Consider the following 16322-nt stretch of genomic DNA (forward strand, 5'->3'; position numbering starts at 1 on the left):
GTAAAAAGGAAAGGGTTAGAGAGTCTAAAATGGGCTGTGGAAGACCAGATGCTGAGACGGATCAGAGTGGCTTGAACAGCTCTCGGCAAGATAATCCATAATTGGGAACTGTAGCAATACCCAGGAAGGAACAGACAGTAGGAATTTTGCTTTGATGAAATGCTGGAGCTTGTAATTAGCATCAGTCACTACAGTTGCATTTCTCGAAAATGCCTGAGGTAGATTCCTGAAGCAGAGACGGTGAGGAATGGTGAGAGCAGCCTTCAGTGGGGTGGAAATAATTCCCATCCAGGCAAGTTGAGAAAATCTTGCTGCGAGAAGAAACATCACATTTGGCAGGAAGAGAAGCGAACTGCTCGAGCAGACCACGACGGCCCTGCTCCACGGATAATGCACTTTTAAATAATAATTTTAGGGACCCTTTTACTAAGCAGTGGTAGGGCTAATACACAGGTAATGCGCACCAAATCAGCACTACTGCTGGGGCAGCACAGACGCCTAGCGGTAATTCCGAAGTTGGGATGCGCTGTTTCCCGCAGTAGAAAATAATTTTCTACTACAGGAGACATTCCCAGTGGTAATCGGCAGCTCGGCCATATGGGCATGCGCTGCATGATTACCACACGAGTAGCGAGTGAGCCCTTAATGCTAAGTCAATGGGTGGCGATAATGGCTCAGGCAGTAAATAGCCACGTGCTACTTTTAATTTTACTACATGGCCATTTACTTCCCCCATTTAAAAAGCCTTTTTTCCCCCAGCTGCGGTAAAAAAGATTACCCAGCGTGCGCCAATTTCACGCATCTATACTACCACAGGCTTCTTTTTGCCAGCTTAGTAAAAGGACCCCTTAGTCTCTTATAATACTCTTTTACTTCTCTTTTTTTCTCAGTGATTTAGGCTTAACTGTTGCTGTTTCCTCTACCCATAGATATTTAGATAATTTACGGTTCAAGTTTCTTTATCTCATAGTCATCAGTCAGTCTTTCCACTGTGGATTTTTTGGTGTATTTTCAGATATGATGAACCAATGAAACTTGCATTACACTTAGAATTTTAAAAGGATTCTCTCTAATGTGGATTATTTTGTGCCTTTGCAGATGTGATGACCAACTGAAAAGAATTCTTTCTGCTGTGGATTATTTTGTGCCTTTGCAGATCTGATGACCAACTGAAACTTTTATTGCACTCAGTACATGTGAAAGGTTTCTTTCCACTGTGGATAACTTGATGCCTGTTCAGATGTGCCCGCTGAAGGAAACTTTTACCACACTCAGAACATGAAAAAGGTTTCTTCCCACTGTGGATTATACTGTGCCTTTGCAGACCTGTTAACCAACTGAAACTTTTATTGCACTCAGTACATGTAAAATATTTCTTTCCACTGTGGATGATTTGATGCCTTTTCAGATGTGCCCGCCGAATAAAACTTTTACCACACTCAAAACATGAAAAAGGTTTCTTCCCACTGTGGATTATACTGTGCCTTTGCAGACCTGTTAACCAACTGAAACTTTTATTGCACTCAGTACATGTAAAAGGTTGCTTTCCATTGTGGATAATTTGATGCCTTTTCAGATGTGATGACCGTGTGAAACTTTTATTACACTCGCTGCATATGAAAGGTTTCTTTCCACTGTGGGTTATTTGGTGTATTTTCAGCTGTGAGGACCAGCGGAAATTTTCACCACACTCGGTACATACAAAGGGTTTCTTACCATTGTGGATTATTTGGTGGCTTTTTAGATATGATGACTGAGTGAAATTTTTACCACACTCAGTACATACACAACTTTTGTTTCCAGTATGGGTTAGTTGGTGGATTTTCAGACACGATGACCGAGTGAAACTTTTATTACACTCAATACATATAAAATGATTCTTTTCACTCTGCATTATTTGGTGCTTTTTCAGATCTGAGGACCAAGTGAAATATTTACCACATTCATTGCATGTAAAAGGTTTCATTCCACTATGACTCATTTGATGCCTTTTCAGGTGTGACTGCTGAATGAAACTTTTACCACACTCAATACATGTAAAAGGTTTCTTTAAGCTGTGGATTATTTGGTGGATTTTTAGATATGATGAACTAGTGAAACACTTATTACACTCAATACATATAAAAGGTTTGTCACCATTGTGTTTTATTTGGTGTCTTCTCAGATTTGATGACCGAGAGAAACTTTTACTACACTCAGAACATGGAAATGGTTTTTTTCCGCTACCGATCATGTTTTCAGTAGGTGTCCTTTGGTGTGTAATTAATGATTCGTTATGACAGAAACCTTTGCTATATTCAGTATATGGAAGTGGTTTAAATTCAGGTTGAATGCTCTGGTTTAATTTCAGATGTTTCTTCTGTTGTAAACTCTTTTCACACCGAGAACATGAAATGAGTGTCTCCATAGTGTCAGTTCTCTTATCTAATAAGAATTTATCATTCCTAGTGAAGTTTATTCCACAGTGGTCACACAGAAATAATTCGTTTCCTTTCCTCTCTTCTTGGGGGAGTTTAGAAGTCTCTGGATCACTGTTATTATTTTGGAAGGGCCTCTCTGCTCCAAAGTGACTCTGGTACTCAGGGATGTTTGGGAGCTCCCCGTCACTTCTCTCACACTCAGTGACTCCATCTGGTGAGCCTCCTGCAGGGTTTCTGTGGTCCTTTTCCGATTCTTGCTGATGATTCGTTCTGTTTCTCTTCTCAGTCCCCTGGGAAAAATTCTCACAGACGTTTCCCGATTGTCTTGGGATTTGTTCCATTTCTACAGGAGGTTCTTCTCGATTCTGCTCTTGCTTCAGCTCCTGTACAGCCTCATTATGTGCTGGATAGGAAAAGAAGACATAAATCATGTATTACAACTGTGGAAATCTACAATCGATCAAGGAACAGAATTTTCTGGACTCACAGAAAGGCAATTTTATAATTTGATGCCAAGTTTGTCAGAGGCACCAAAATTAGCAGATATGTTCATGAGTGCGCTCCGCATCATTCTTTAAGGTTGCATCTTTGTTCTATGGTACGTAACTGTAAGGGGGTGTAACTGTCGATGGAGCATGAGCGACAACAGGAGTGTCTCTAAGTTATGTGTGTAACTTATAAAATACTGTACGTTAAGTTCTTTGCAAGGTGCACTTAGCCGTGCCCATCTACACCGGCTATAGACTGGCATCAATGGCCTTGCCTGAATTTTGGCACGTTATATAATTGGCACATCTCGCTGGAGGCTCCAGCTTGTAGAACTGCCCCCCCCCCCCCCCCATATGACCACATGCAATCTGTAGTGTTTAGAAAATTCCACAGATTATTATAGGCGTCCCTCAACCTTTCACATAAATAATCATGGAGGACAGTTCAAATCAAAGAGTGGGCCATTAGCAGAAATTTCAAGAGTGATGCAGGAGTTTGGAGGAAGGGTCATTCAAAGGCTGCAGCAGGTCATGGCAGAGGCAGCACTGACAGCTGCCTCTCTAGCTGGCGGAGCCTTTCCTTTGCTGCATCCAGCTGTTCTGATGCAACTTCCTGTGGACAGGGCGCAGCAGAGGAAAGATTAGATTTATTTATTTTTAGTTCACCCTTATCCAGGACCCTACAGGACAGAGAGGCAGCTTTCAGTGCTGTTTCTGCCATGACCTGCTGTAGCCTTTGGATGACTCGGCAGGCAGGTGAGGAGCTTGGGTTGGGGGGGGGGGGGGGGGGAAGACATGCCAAACCCAGATGCAGGGGGGAGGGGGAAGAGATGCCAGATTCAGGCGCAGGGGTGGGCGCCACTTCCGTTGAGCTAAGTGCTGTTTGATATATAAAATCATAACACTAAGTGCTGTTCATGATTTGTTAGCCAAGTGTTATTCTATCAGGGTGTTATCTGCCGTTGGCTGCAAAGTTAAGTTTTACGTAGAGCCACACATTATGAATCATTAGGACAAGTGTTAACACACAAGCTATAATACTAAGGTTTTTTTTTCCGGGGATAGGCTGAATAGCTTAGTGTGGTCCATGTGCTGAATTTCTGTTTCAGAGCTGTACATTGTAATGTGACTCATCTGATGAGCTCTTATAGTAATTGAAGAACTGATTTTCTACCAAAGAAATTATTTTAACCTACATTAAAAATCAATAATTTAAACACTGACATTTTAACAATGGATAACAATTAATTATTAGGACTGCAGATTTAACACATTAATAACACACGTGAAAAAATTAATCACAATTAACATACAGGTCTTTATCTGCCATCATTTGTTATATTACTGCGTTATGGTAGGAGGGTACAACCAGTCGCATAATCTCAGAATAACGCAAGGACTTGAAGGGGATATAGGGAGTAATTAAACAAGCAAGATAAGGCATATTATTCAGGAATACCGCTTTGTGAGTTTAAAGGTTATCCAATGGTTAATGGGTAACCAATGTTCCTCACGAAATACAGGGGTTACGTGATCATAGGTCCTGGAATTAGTAATTCATTTTACTGCTGTATTTTGTACAATTTGTAAAGCGTTTAAGGTCAGCAACCTTAAGTCCAATTAATAACGTGTTAGAATAGTCTAACTGAGAGATGACAAAAGAATGAACTAGAACTTGTACTAACTACCCTTCTCCACTGAGAATACTGACCATTCAACCCTACTCTTTGCTTCCTATCTTTCAACCAGCTCTTAATCCATAGTAATACCCTACCTCCGATCCCATGACTCTCCAGTTTCCTCTGGAGTCTTTCATGAGGCACTTTGTCAAACGCCTTTTGAAAATCCAGATACACAATATCCACCACCCCCTCAAAAAAAATGCAGTAGATTGGTGAGGCAAGACTTCCCTTCACTAAATCCGTGCTGACTTTGTCCCATCAGCCCATGTTTTTGTACGTGCTCTGTAATTTTATTCTTGATAATAGCCTCTACCATTTTGCCCGGTACCGATGTCAGACTCACCGGTCTATAATTTCTTGGATCTCCTCTGGAACCTTTTTAAAAAATCGGCGTAACATTGGCTACCCTCCAGTCTTCCAGTACCACACTCAATTTTAGGGATAGATTGCATATTACTAACAGTAGTTCTACAAGTTCATTTTTCAGTTCTATTAATACTCTGGGATGAATACCATCAGGTCTTGGCGATTTACTACTCTTCAGTTTGCAGAACTGACCCATTACATCCTCCAAGTTTACAGAGAATTTGTTTAATTTCTCTGACTCGCCCGCTTCAAATATGCTTTCCGGCACCGGTGTCCCTCCCAAATCCTCCACTGTGAAGACCGAGGCAAAGAATTCATTTAATTTCTCCGCTGCGGCTTGGTCTTCCCTGATCGCCCCTTTAACACCATTTTCGTCGGCTCAACCAATTCTTTAGCCGGCTTCCTGCTTTTAATGTATCTAAAAAGTGAAAGCTACATACCTGAAGAAGGTATTCTCCGAGGACAGCAGGCTGATTGTTCTCACATGTGGGTGACGTCCAACGGCAGCCTCAGATCGGAGATCTTCCTAGCAACAAAACGTTTGCTAGCCCTTGCGTGCGCATGCACAACGCGAATGTGCGACCGTCTTCCTGCCCGCACGAGAGTGAGCTCTTCAGTCCAGTAAATAGCAAGACAAGGGAAAAGACAACTCCAAAGGGGAGGTGGGAAGGTTGCTGAGAACAATCAGCCTGCTGTGTCGGAGAATACCTTCTACAGGTATGTAGCTTTCGCTTTCTCCGAGGACAAGCAGGCTGCTTGTTCTCACGTGTGGGGTATCCCTAGCCCCCAGGCTCACTCAAAACAACAAATAGGGTCAATTGGGCCTCGCAACGGCGAGGACATAACTGAGATTGACCTAAAACTTATCCAACTAACTGAGAGTGCAGCCTGGAACAGAATAAAAATGGGCCTAGGGGGGTGGAGTTGGATTCTAAATCCCAAACAGATTCTGCAGCACCGACTGCCCAAACCGACTGTCGCGTCAGGTATCCTGCTGTAGGCAGTAATGAGATGTGAATGTGTGGACAGATGACCACGTCGCAGCCTTGCAAATCTCTTCGATAGTGGCTGACTTCAAGTGGGCCACTGACGCTGCCATGGCTCTAACACTATGAGGCAGATGCAGCAACCAAACGTAAAAAAATCTAAATCGTTAAAGTCCCTAAGGATTTTAAAATAACGAAAAATGCACCAAAAAAAAAGTCACACATGCTGAGATCGGTAGTGAAACGTACAATGTATCAAAGAATCACAATACACATCGTTAATCGGCCCCCAAATCATGCGCAGAGCAGCCAAGCGTTATGTTAGCTGCTCTGCGCATGCCACAAACAGTCAAAACACAGTCAAATCGCAAGCACATGGCTCCCAAATAAAAACAAAAATAAAAAAAAAGGGTCGGGAGGGGGCAAGGGCGCTCATCAGGAGCGTCCTGTACAGACGGCCTTGCCCCCCCCCCCCGCTGCTCCCCACTTTCCGCCGCTCCCCCCACCCCGAAAAAGCAAAATTCTAGCAGCCCCTGCCCCCTCCCCACTTTCCGCCGCTCCCCCCACCCCGAAAAAGCAAACTTCTAGAAGCCCCTGCCCCCCTCCCTTCCTCACTACTCTCTCACCTCAGCTCCGCCTCCCGACATCCTCCGTCCGTGCCCCGCCCCCTTTTGGGGTCGTCGCCGCCATTCCCCTCCTCCATCGGGCCCCCCTTCCTCTTACCGGGCCCGTGCAGCGCCTCTCTCCTCTGTCCGAAGGCGCTGCACGGGCAAGAAGAAAGCTGAATCAGCTGATGCCTGCCTTCGCCTAGCTTCGATAGAGCGTCTTTCTCCTCCTGGGCCCGCCCCTGTCTGACGTCAGTAACCTACGTAGGTTACTGACGTCAGACAGGGGCGGGCGCAGCAGGAGAAAGACGCGCCATCGCGAAGGCAGGCATCAGCTGATTCAGCTTTCTTCTTGCCCGTGCAGCGCCTTCGGACAGAGGAGAGAGGCGCTGCACGGGCCCGATGGAGGAGGGGAATGGCGGCGACGACCCCAAAAGGGGGCGGGGCACGGATGGAGGATGTCGGGAGGCGGAGCTGAGGTGAGAGAGTAGTGAGGAAGGGAGGGGGGCAGGGGCTTCTAGAAGTTTGCTTTTTCGGGGTGGGGGGAGCGGCGGAAAGTGGGGAGCAGCGGGGGGGGGGGCAAGGCCGTCCGTACAGGACGCTCCTGATGAGCGCCCTTGCCCCCTCCCGATCCTTTTTTATTTTTATTTTTTTATGTGTTTTCTGAGGTCCTTTGGACCAATCACAGCGCTTTTAGCTCTGCTAATGCGCTGGGATTGGCTCAAAGTTTGTTTATTTTTTCACTTAACACTTTTTCCTGCCACGGAGCTGTCCTAACGAGAGGTCCAGACCTCTCGTTAGTTTTCCTGCCTTTTTCCTGCGTAAAGGCAATCGGAAAAGGTTAGTGCATGTCGTTTCAATGGGGTTTTCACACTAATTGCTCATCTCCATTCCGTTTTCGTTAGCTGCTACTGTCGTCGGAAAATAGGCTTAAGTGCATGGAAAGGATAGGAAATTCTTCCCTGAGGGCTCATTTAACGATGAAAAACGTTTAGTGCATCTACCTCTATGAGTCATGACATGACCCTCAAGAGTCAGCCCAGCCTGGGCGTAAGTGAAGGAAATGCAGTCTGCTAGCCAATTGGATATGGTGTGTTTCCCGACAGCCAATCCCCTTCTGTTGGGATAAAAAGAAATAAACAATTGGGCGGACTGTCTGTGGGGCTTTGTCCGCTCCAGGTAGAAGGCCAATGCTCGCTTACAGTGCAATGTGTGCAGCTGACGTTCAGCAGGGCGGGTATGAGGACGGGGAAAGAATGTTGGCAAGACAATTGACTGGTTCAGATGGTACTCCGACACCACCTTCGGCAAGAACTTAGGGTGTAAGCGGAGGACTACTCTGTTATGATGAAATTTAGTATAAGGAGCATGAGCTACCAAGGCTTGAAGCTCACTGACTCTGCGAGCTGAAGTGACTACCACCAAGAAAATGACCTTCCAGGTCAAGTACTTCTGATGGCAGGAATCCAGTGGCTCAAAAGGAGGTTTCATCAGCTGGGTGAGAATAACATTGAGATCCCATGACACTGTAGGAGGTTTGATGGGGGGCTTTGACAAAAGCAAACCTCTCATGAAGCGAACAACTAAAGGCTGTCCCGAATTCGGCTTACCTTCCACACGGTAATGGTATGCACTAATCGAACTAAGATGACCCTTACAGAGTTGGTCTTAAGACCAGACTCAGACAAGTGCAGAAGGTATTCAAGCAGGGTCTGTGTAGGACACGAGCGAGGATCTAGGGCCTTGCTGTCACACCAGACAGCAAACCTCCGCCATAGAAAAGAGTAACTCTTCTTAGTGGAATCTTTTCTGGAAGCAAGCAAGACATGGGAGACACCCTCGGAGAGACCCAAGGAGGCAAAAACTGAAGTGCCCCCTCGTTCTGAGGGTCGGAAAACACTCCAATCTCCATGGTTTTCGGAGGACAACTCCAGAAGAAGAGGGAACCATATCTGACGCGGCCAAAAGGGAGCGATCAGAATCACGGTGCCTCGATCTTGCTTTAGCAAAGTCTTCCCTACCAAAGGTATGGAAGGATAAGCATACAGGAGGTCTTCCCCCCAATTGAGGAGAAAGGCATCCGATGCTAGCCTGCTGTGGGCCTGAAGTCTGGAACAGAACTGAGGGACCTTGTGGTTGACTCGAGTAGCAAAGAGATCCACCAAGGGGGTGCCCCACACTTGAAAGATCTCGCGTACCACTCTGAGCGACCACTCGTAAGGTTGCATTATCCTGCTCAACCAAGCTTGCCAGATGCCCTTGGCCTGGATTGGCCGCTGTCGTGGACAGGATGCTGGGCTCGATGGACCCTTGGTCTTTTCCCAGTATGGCATTACTTACGTACTTATGTACTAACCTGTCGGCCAGACTGTTGTTTACGCCTGCCAGATACGCGGCCTGAAGAAACATGCCGTACCGGCGAGCCCAAAGCCACATTCTGACGGCCTCCTGACACAGGGGGCGAGATCCGGTGCCCCCCTGCTTGTTGATATAATACATGGCAACCTGATTGTCTGTCTGAATTTGACTAATTTGCTGGGACAGCGGATCCCTGAAAGCCTTTAGAGCGTTCCAGACCGCTCGCAACGCCAGGAGGTTGATCTGTAAACCTTGTTCCTGGAGGGACCAACTCCCTTGGGTGTGAAGCCCATCGACATAAGCTCCCCACCCCAGGAGAGACGCATCCGTAGTCAGCACTTTTTGCGGCTGAGGAATTTGGAAGGGACGTCCCAGAGTCAAATTGGACCGAATTGTCCACAAATGCAGGGATTGGAGAAAACTCGTGGACAGCAGGACTACGTCCTCTAGGTCCCCAGCAGCTTGATACCACTGAGACGCTAGGGCCCATTGAGCTGATCTCATGTGAAGACGGGCCATGGGAGTCACATGAACTGTGGAGGCCATGTGGCCGAGCAATCTCAACATCTGCTGAGCTGTGATCTGCTGCGATGCCCGCACCCAGGAAACAAGAGACAGGAGACTGTTGGCCTTCGTTTCGGGGAGGTAGGCACGAGTCCAGCAGAGCTCCTATGAATTCTAGTTTTTGAACTGGAAGAAGATGGGACTTTGGATAATTGATCACAAACCCTAGTAGCTCCAGGAGTTGAATAGTCATCTGCATGGACTGTAGAGCTCCTGCCTTGGAGGTGTTCTTCACCAGCCAATCGTCGAGATAAGGGAACATGTGCACTCCCAGTCTGCGTAGAGACGCTGCTACGGCAGCCAGGCATTTTGTAAACACCCTGGGCGCAGAGGCGAGACCAAAGGATAGCACACAATACTGAAAATGCCGTGTTCCCAGACGGAATCGAAGATACTGTCTGTAAGCTGGCAGTATCGGGATGTGAGTGTAAGCGTCCTTTAAGTCCAGAGAGCATAGCCAATCGTTTGCCTGAATCATGGGAAGAAGGGTGCCCAGGGAAACCATCCTTAACTTTTTTCGGACCAGATATTTGTTCAGGGCCCTTAGGTCTAGGATGGGACGCATCCCCCCTGTTTTCTTTTCCACAAGGAAGTACCTGGAATAGAATCCCAACCCTTCCTGCCCCGGTGGCACGGGCTCAACCGCATTGGCGCTGAGAAGGGCGGCGAGTTCCTCTGCAAGTACCTGCTTGTGGTGGAAGCTGAAGGACTGAGCTCCCGGCGGACAATTTGGAGGTTTTGAGATCAAATTGAGGGAGTATCCTAGCCGGACTATTTGGAAAACCCACTGGTCGGAGGTTATGAGAGGCCACCTTTGGTGAAAAAATGTTAACCTCCCCCTGACCAGCAGATCGTCTGGCACGGACACTTTGATTTCGGCTATGCTCTGCTGGAGCCAGTCAAAAGCCCGTCCCTTGCTTTTGCTGGGGAGCTGCTGGGGCCTGTTGAGGCGCACGCTATTGACGGGAACGAGCGCCCTGGGGTTTAGCCTGAGCAGCAGGCTGGCGAGAGGGAGGATTGTACCTACGCTTATTAGAAGAACAGGGAACAGTCCTCCTTCCGCCATAAAACATCTACCAGTTGAGGTAGATGCTGAAGGCGTCCGGTGGGAGAATTTGTCGAAAGCAGTGTCCTGCTGGTGGAGTTGCTCTACCACCTGTTCGACCTTTTCTCCAAAAATATTATCCCCCTGGCAAGGAGCATCCGCAATCCGCTGCTGGACTCTATTCTCCAGGTCGGAGGCACGCAGCCATGAGAGTCTGCGCATCACCACATCTTGAGCAGCAGCCCTGGACGCGACATCAAAAGAATCGTAAACACCCCTGGCCAGGAATTTACGACACGCCTTCAGCTGCCTGACCACCTGCTGAAAAGGCTTGGCCTGCTCAGAAGGGAGCTTGTCCACCAACTGCCGCATTTTGTTCCGCATATGAATGCTCGTAGAGAGCTGGTATGACTGGATTTTGGAAATGGGCATTGCAGAATGATAGGCCTTCCGCCCAAAAGAATCCAAGGTTCCAGAGTCACGGCCCGGGGGCGTTGAAGCGTACTCCTTAGAACTCTTGACCTTCTTAAGGGCCAGATCCACCACACCAGAATCATGGAGCAACTGGGTCCTCATTAACTCTGGATCCCCATGGATCCGATACTGGGATTCAATTTTCTTGTGAATGTGGGGATTAGATAACGGCTTCCCCAAGTTCGCCAGCAATGTCTGTTTGAGAACATGATGCATGGGTACAGTGAACAATTCCTTAGGTGGCGAAGGATAATCCATGTGAAGTTGATCACTATTGTGAAGATGAAGCTCCCACCTCAGGATCCCAGGTCCCCCTTTCACTCAGGGTGAGCTGGTTCTTAGTATGCAAATTTTATGCAAATTAGTCTATTGCCCCTTTCTGCTCAGGGTGACCTGCTTCTCAAAAGGCAAACATAGTCAGGTCTCACCCACAAGATATTTCTCATACAAATCTTTTATTCCCGCTTCCTGGGGCACACCTCTTCCAGCTTAAAACACTTTTACAAGCTTAAACAGTTCTTCCAGCTTAAACATTTCTTCCTACTCAGTTCAATCTTCCACCTTAAGCGCCTGGACACCCAGTCCTTCCTTGTAACATACAGTTCTTATACCTGACACTCTAGGGCCTTTTTACCCCAGCCAGCTTCCTTGCTTTGCACACCTCCTCTCTCCCTCACACTCTGGTGGGGTCTTAAGTGGTTAATGGCCAAACAGGACCCAGCCCATAACCTGTCGCACCTGTTTCCACCCCCAGGACTCTCCCCGGTCCTAGCGACCTCCAGCTATACATCCCCTTACTGGCTCCCTTTAGTGACTCACCCAGCCCTTCTCCCTGGACATTTTAGGGGAACAGCGCCCTCTAGGGGCCTAACCAGGGTAGGACAGCCTCTTCCTTCTCACATCCAAAAGCTCAAACATCTCAGCCCTTGGCTCATCCTCTGTAACCACAGGGAAGGGAATGGCCGTAGACATTTCTCGGACAAAGGCCGTGAAAGACAGACTCTTGGGAGGAGAAAGCTGCCTCTCAGGAGAGGGAGTAGGATCAGAGGGGAGACCACAAGACTCCTCGTCAGAGAAATATCTCATGTCCTCCTCTGCTTTCCACGAGGCCTCACCATCGGTATCGGACACCAGTTCGTGAACTTCAGTCCGAAGCCGGGCCCATCTCGACTCTGTGGAAACCTGGCCACGGTGGGTACGCCGAGAGGAAGACTCCCGCACCGGTGGCGATGAAGTTCCCTCCATCGATGTCGTCGGGGAATCAGCCTGGGAGGCCGCCGAGGCAGGTACCGCAAGCGGTACCAGAGACCTCACCACGGGCGAGGAGCCAGCCGCCGCCTCTCTCAACGGCACCGGCGACGCAAGCACCCCTGGTACCGGAGCGGACGGACGTAGCAGCTCTTCCAGGATCCCTGGAAGGATGGCCCGGAGGCTCTCGTTCAGAGCGGCTGTTGAGGAAGGCAGGTACAGGCGACGAGCTCAGAATCTGCCTGGGGCGCGGAGGCGGTACCAGGCTGTCCGGAGCACAGCGCATCGACACCTCTTGTATGGAGAGCGAGCAGTCCTCCCGGCGTCGACAGCAGGTGCCGAATCCTTCGGCGTCCCGGAGCTCTTGGTACCGTGATGGGAAGGCGACCGATGACGATGCTTCTTTGCCTTCGCACGAAGCACATCACCAGTATCTCCTGGTACCGAAGAGGAGGACGTTGAATTATTATTATTTATTGCATTTGTATCCCACATTTTCCCACCTATTTGCAGGCTCAATGTGGCTTACAGAGTTCTGTTATGGCATTGTCATTTCAGAATATCATATACATTTATTGATGAGAGCAGGTTAAGTAAAGGGAGATGAAAGATTTAAGAGAGTAGTAAAGAGGGTAAATGATCAAGTCTAGGATGGGTTGGTGAATCTAAACGCCTCCTCGGGGCCGGGTCCAAAACAGGTCGATCCCAGGGGGCCTGTACCACAGGAGCCCTCGAGGCAGGCGGAGACCTACTCGAGGGCTCACCGCTACCAGCAGGGGAATGGACAGCCCTCACCTGCGCTCCTGATGACAATGCACCCTCCGACGACATCGATACCTCCGATGACCTCGGTACCACGAGCGTTGAAGTACCGGATGAGGCCCCGAACAAAAGGTTCCACTGAGCCAATCTCGCTGCCTGGGTCCTCTTCTTCAACAGAAGACAGAGAGTGTAGGTTTGGGGACGATGACCAGCCCCCAGGCACTGAAGACACGAAACGTGCCTATCAGTGAGCAAAATCGTCCGGCTGCACCACGTGCACTTCTTGAAGCCGCTGGCAGGCTTCGATGACATGGGCGGAAAAATCACGCCGGCGAAATCAAAATTCGCGATGATGCCAAAAAGAGAGCACCAAAAACAGGGAAAAACCCGTACGGGCGGCCGAAAAGGCTGCTTCCGACGAATGAAAGAAAACAGGAAAAAACTAAAAAATAGAGGAAAAGGTTTTTTTTTTTACAAGAACACGAACGGAATACTTTCCGAACACTTTCCGAAAGGATAAAAGCGACGAAAAATGCGCGAGGGGTGTCCTTGAGGCATAGAATGACCGTAAACAGTCGTCTTGAGCCGAGGAAAAAAGAAGGCTGAAGAGCACGCTCTCGTGCGGGCGGGAACACGGTCGCACATGCACGTCGTGCATGTGCACGCGAGGGCTAGCAAACGTTTGTTGCTAGGAAGATCTCCGATCTGAGGCTGCCGTTAGACGTCACCCATATGTGAGAACAAGCAGCCTGCTTGTTCTCGGAGAAAATTTTTTACTATGTATTTTCGTTTCTAAGGCTAACTTTTTCTCAAAGTCCTTTTTTGCCCTCCTTATCTCCGCTTTGCATTTGGCTTGGCATTCCTTATGTTTTATCTTGTTACCTTCAGTCGGTTCTCTTCTCCACTTTCTGAATGATTGTTTTTTGGCTCTAATGACTTCCTTTACCTTACTGTTTAGCTACGCCAGTCTGACGTTTGGTCTTTTTTCCCCTTTTTCTAATACATGGAATAATATTTGTCCTGTACCTCCAGGATGGTGTTTTTAAACAGCATCCTCGCCTGATACAAGTTTTTTACCCTGCGAGCTGCACCTTTCAGTCTTTTTTTCACCGTTTTTCTCATTTTGTCGTAATCACCTTTTCTAAAGTTAAACGTTAGTGTATTTGATTTCCTAAGTTCACTTACTTCAATGCCAATATCAAAACTGATCATATTATGATCACTGTTATCAAGCGGCCCTAGCACCGTTACCCCCCCACACCAGATCATGAGCTCCAGTAATGACTAAGTCTAGTATTTTTCCTTCTCTTGTGGGCTCCTGAACCAGCTGTTCCATGAAGCTGTCCTTGATTTCATCAAGAAATTTCACCTCCCTAGCATGTGGATAATTGAAATCACCCATTAATATTACATTGGCCAATCTATTCGCTTCCCTAATTTCCTTTGACATTGCTGCGTCCATCCGCTTGTCCTGGCCAGGCAGACGGTAGTACACTCCTATCACCGTCCTTTCCCCCTTTTCATGTGGAATTTCAATCCATAAAGATTCCAATAGGGGTTTTGTCTCCTGCCATATTTGCAGCCTATCTGAGTCAAGGTTCTCATTTACATACAGTGCTACCCCTCCTCTTATCCTATTCACCCTATCGCTAAGATATAATTTGTAGCCCGGTATGACTGTGTCCCATTGGTTATCTTCCATCCACCAGGTCTCAGAGATGCCAATAATATCCAATTTTTCATTGTGTGCAATGTACTCCAGCTCTCCCATCTTAAGTCTCAGGCTGCCTCAGTCCTGCCCTCATATTGTCATCTTAAGACAGAGGGCAGGGCCGAGACAGATCCTGAACACACCTGGAAGTTTCAGAAGTGGAGGAGGTACAGAAAATATCTCAAAGTTCTTTTAACAAATCAGATGCTGTTCCTCTTAAGAAGATGCAATTCTTACCGAGGGAGATTAGGGTCTCATAATTCTCCTTCATCACTTCTCTGTAAAGTTCCTTCTGCCCTTTATCTAAATACTCCCACTCCTCTTGGGAGAAAGAGACAGCGATGTCCTCAAACGTCACCCGCATCTGAAATACAAACCAGAAACACAGAAGGCATTAGCTTTCAACTAGATTTATTCCCCTCACAGTTTGGAGATGGATGTGCCCTTTACAGGTGTAAAATGCCAAGCTGCATGTGGAAACGGACATACAAGAACAAGCACAGGTGGTGTTCTTGTCAGTTTTTCCTGTCAAAAATAAAGCTTGCATCCTGGAGACGAACGTATGGCTGAGTGGATGTTGTCAGAGAGTGTTTCAGCTTCCTAGACCATGGGATGATTTTCCAAAGGCTGCTGAGCAGAGATGGTGTCCATCTATCACACAAGGGAAGAAGTGTCTTCAGCAGAAGACCAGCTAACCTGGCGGGCTTCAAACTAGAATCATTGGGACTAGGTGATCAAAGGGTCCAGGTAAATAAAAGCTCTCTGGTAAGTGAAACATTAAATTTATTTATTTATTTATTTATTTGTTGCTTATATCCCACATTTTCCCACTCGTGCAGGCTCAATGTGGCTTACAGTAAGTTAAATAAAAGTACAAACTTAAAGGTTATGCAAGCATCTAACAGAGTGAACTAGATAGGGAAGGGGACAAAGGATACATTAATCAACATTGTAAGTTGAGGAGTAAGTCTTAGCAAAGAGGAATGTCTTTAACAACTTCTTAAAAAGGCCATGGTCTTCTTGAGTTTTAAGGTGATGAGGTTTTCAACCCAGTCGTCTGGGAACACCTAGCCAATCGGGGTTTTCAGGATCCTGAACTTGGCATTTTCTCACAGGCCCAGCTATATCTAAAACTAGATCTGGCAGATGCACATTCCAAAAACTGACACATTGCAATCAATAAATAGAAAATAAAAATTTTTTCTACCTTTTTTAGTCTAGTCATTTTATTTTTCTTATTGTGTTGGTTTCTGCTTTCCTCTTCCTTCTCTAAACTGTCTCACCAGTGTCCTTATCCATTTGGCACTTTTTACTCTCCATGTCCACCATTCATCTTTTCTCTGTATCCCTATCTAGCCCTGTCCAACATAACTGTTCTATGTCCCTATTTCCTCCCACCTCCCATGTGCCAGCATCATTCTCTTTCTTTCTTCCCTCCTGTCTCCCTTTCCCGACCAGTAACTCTCCCTCTCTCTTTCCTCCCTCTGTACCCCCCAAGGGTCCAGCAAGTGTTCCTCTCTCTTTCCTCGCTCCTGTTCTGTCTCTACTTTGCAGAACCAGCACCTCTCCCTCTCATCTCCCCCCCCTCAAGTTCAGCACCTCTTTCCCTTTCT

At 47.3% G+C, this 16322-nt stretch overlaps 1 protein-coding gene across 2 annotated transcripts in view; it reads right to left on the bottom strand.

The window, feature by feature from the left end:
* Window positions 1–703: 703 nt before the first annotated feature.
* Window positions 704–16322, bottom strand: part of LOC115463447 (gastrula zinc finger protein XlCGF26.1-like) — a 34371-nt gene continuing 18752 nt past the window's right edge. For both annotated transcript variants that reach the window (XM_030193960.1, XM_030193951.1), the window contains exons 2-3: window positions 14947–15073; window positions 704–2823 (exon numbers count right to left, since the gene is read on the bottom strand). In XM_030193960.1, the coding sequence (XP_030049820.1) occupies window positions 1070–2823; window positions 14947–15073 (1881 nt within the window). In that variant the 3' untranslated portion in view covers window positions 704–1069. The remainder of the gene's footprint in view (window positions 2824–14946; window positions 15074–16322) is intronic.

Source organism: Microcaecilia unicolor, chromosome 1 (genome assembly GCF_901765095.1).
Source record: "Microcaecilia unicolor chromosome 1, aMicUni1.1, whole genome shotgun sequence".
Taxonomy (NCBI): domain Eukaryota; kingdom Metazoa; phylum Chordata; class Amphibia; order Gymnophiona; family Siphonopidae; genus Microcaecilia; species Microcaecilia unicolor.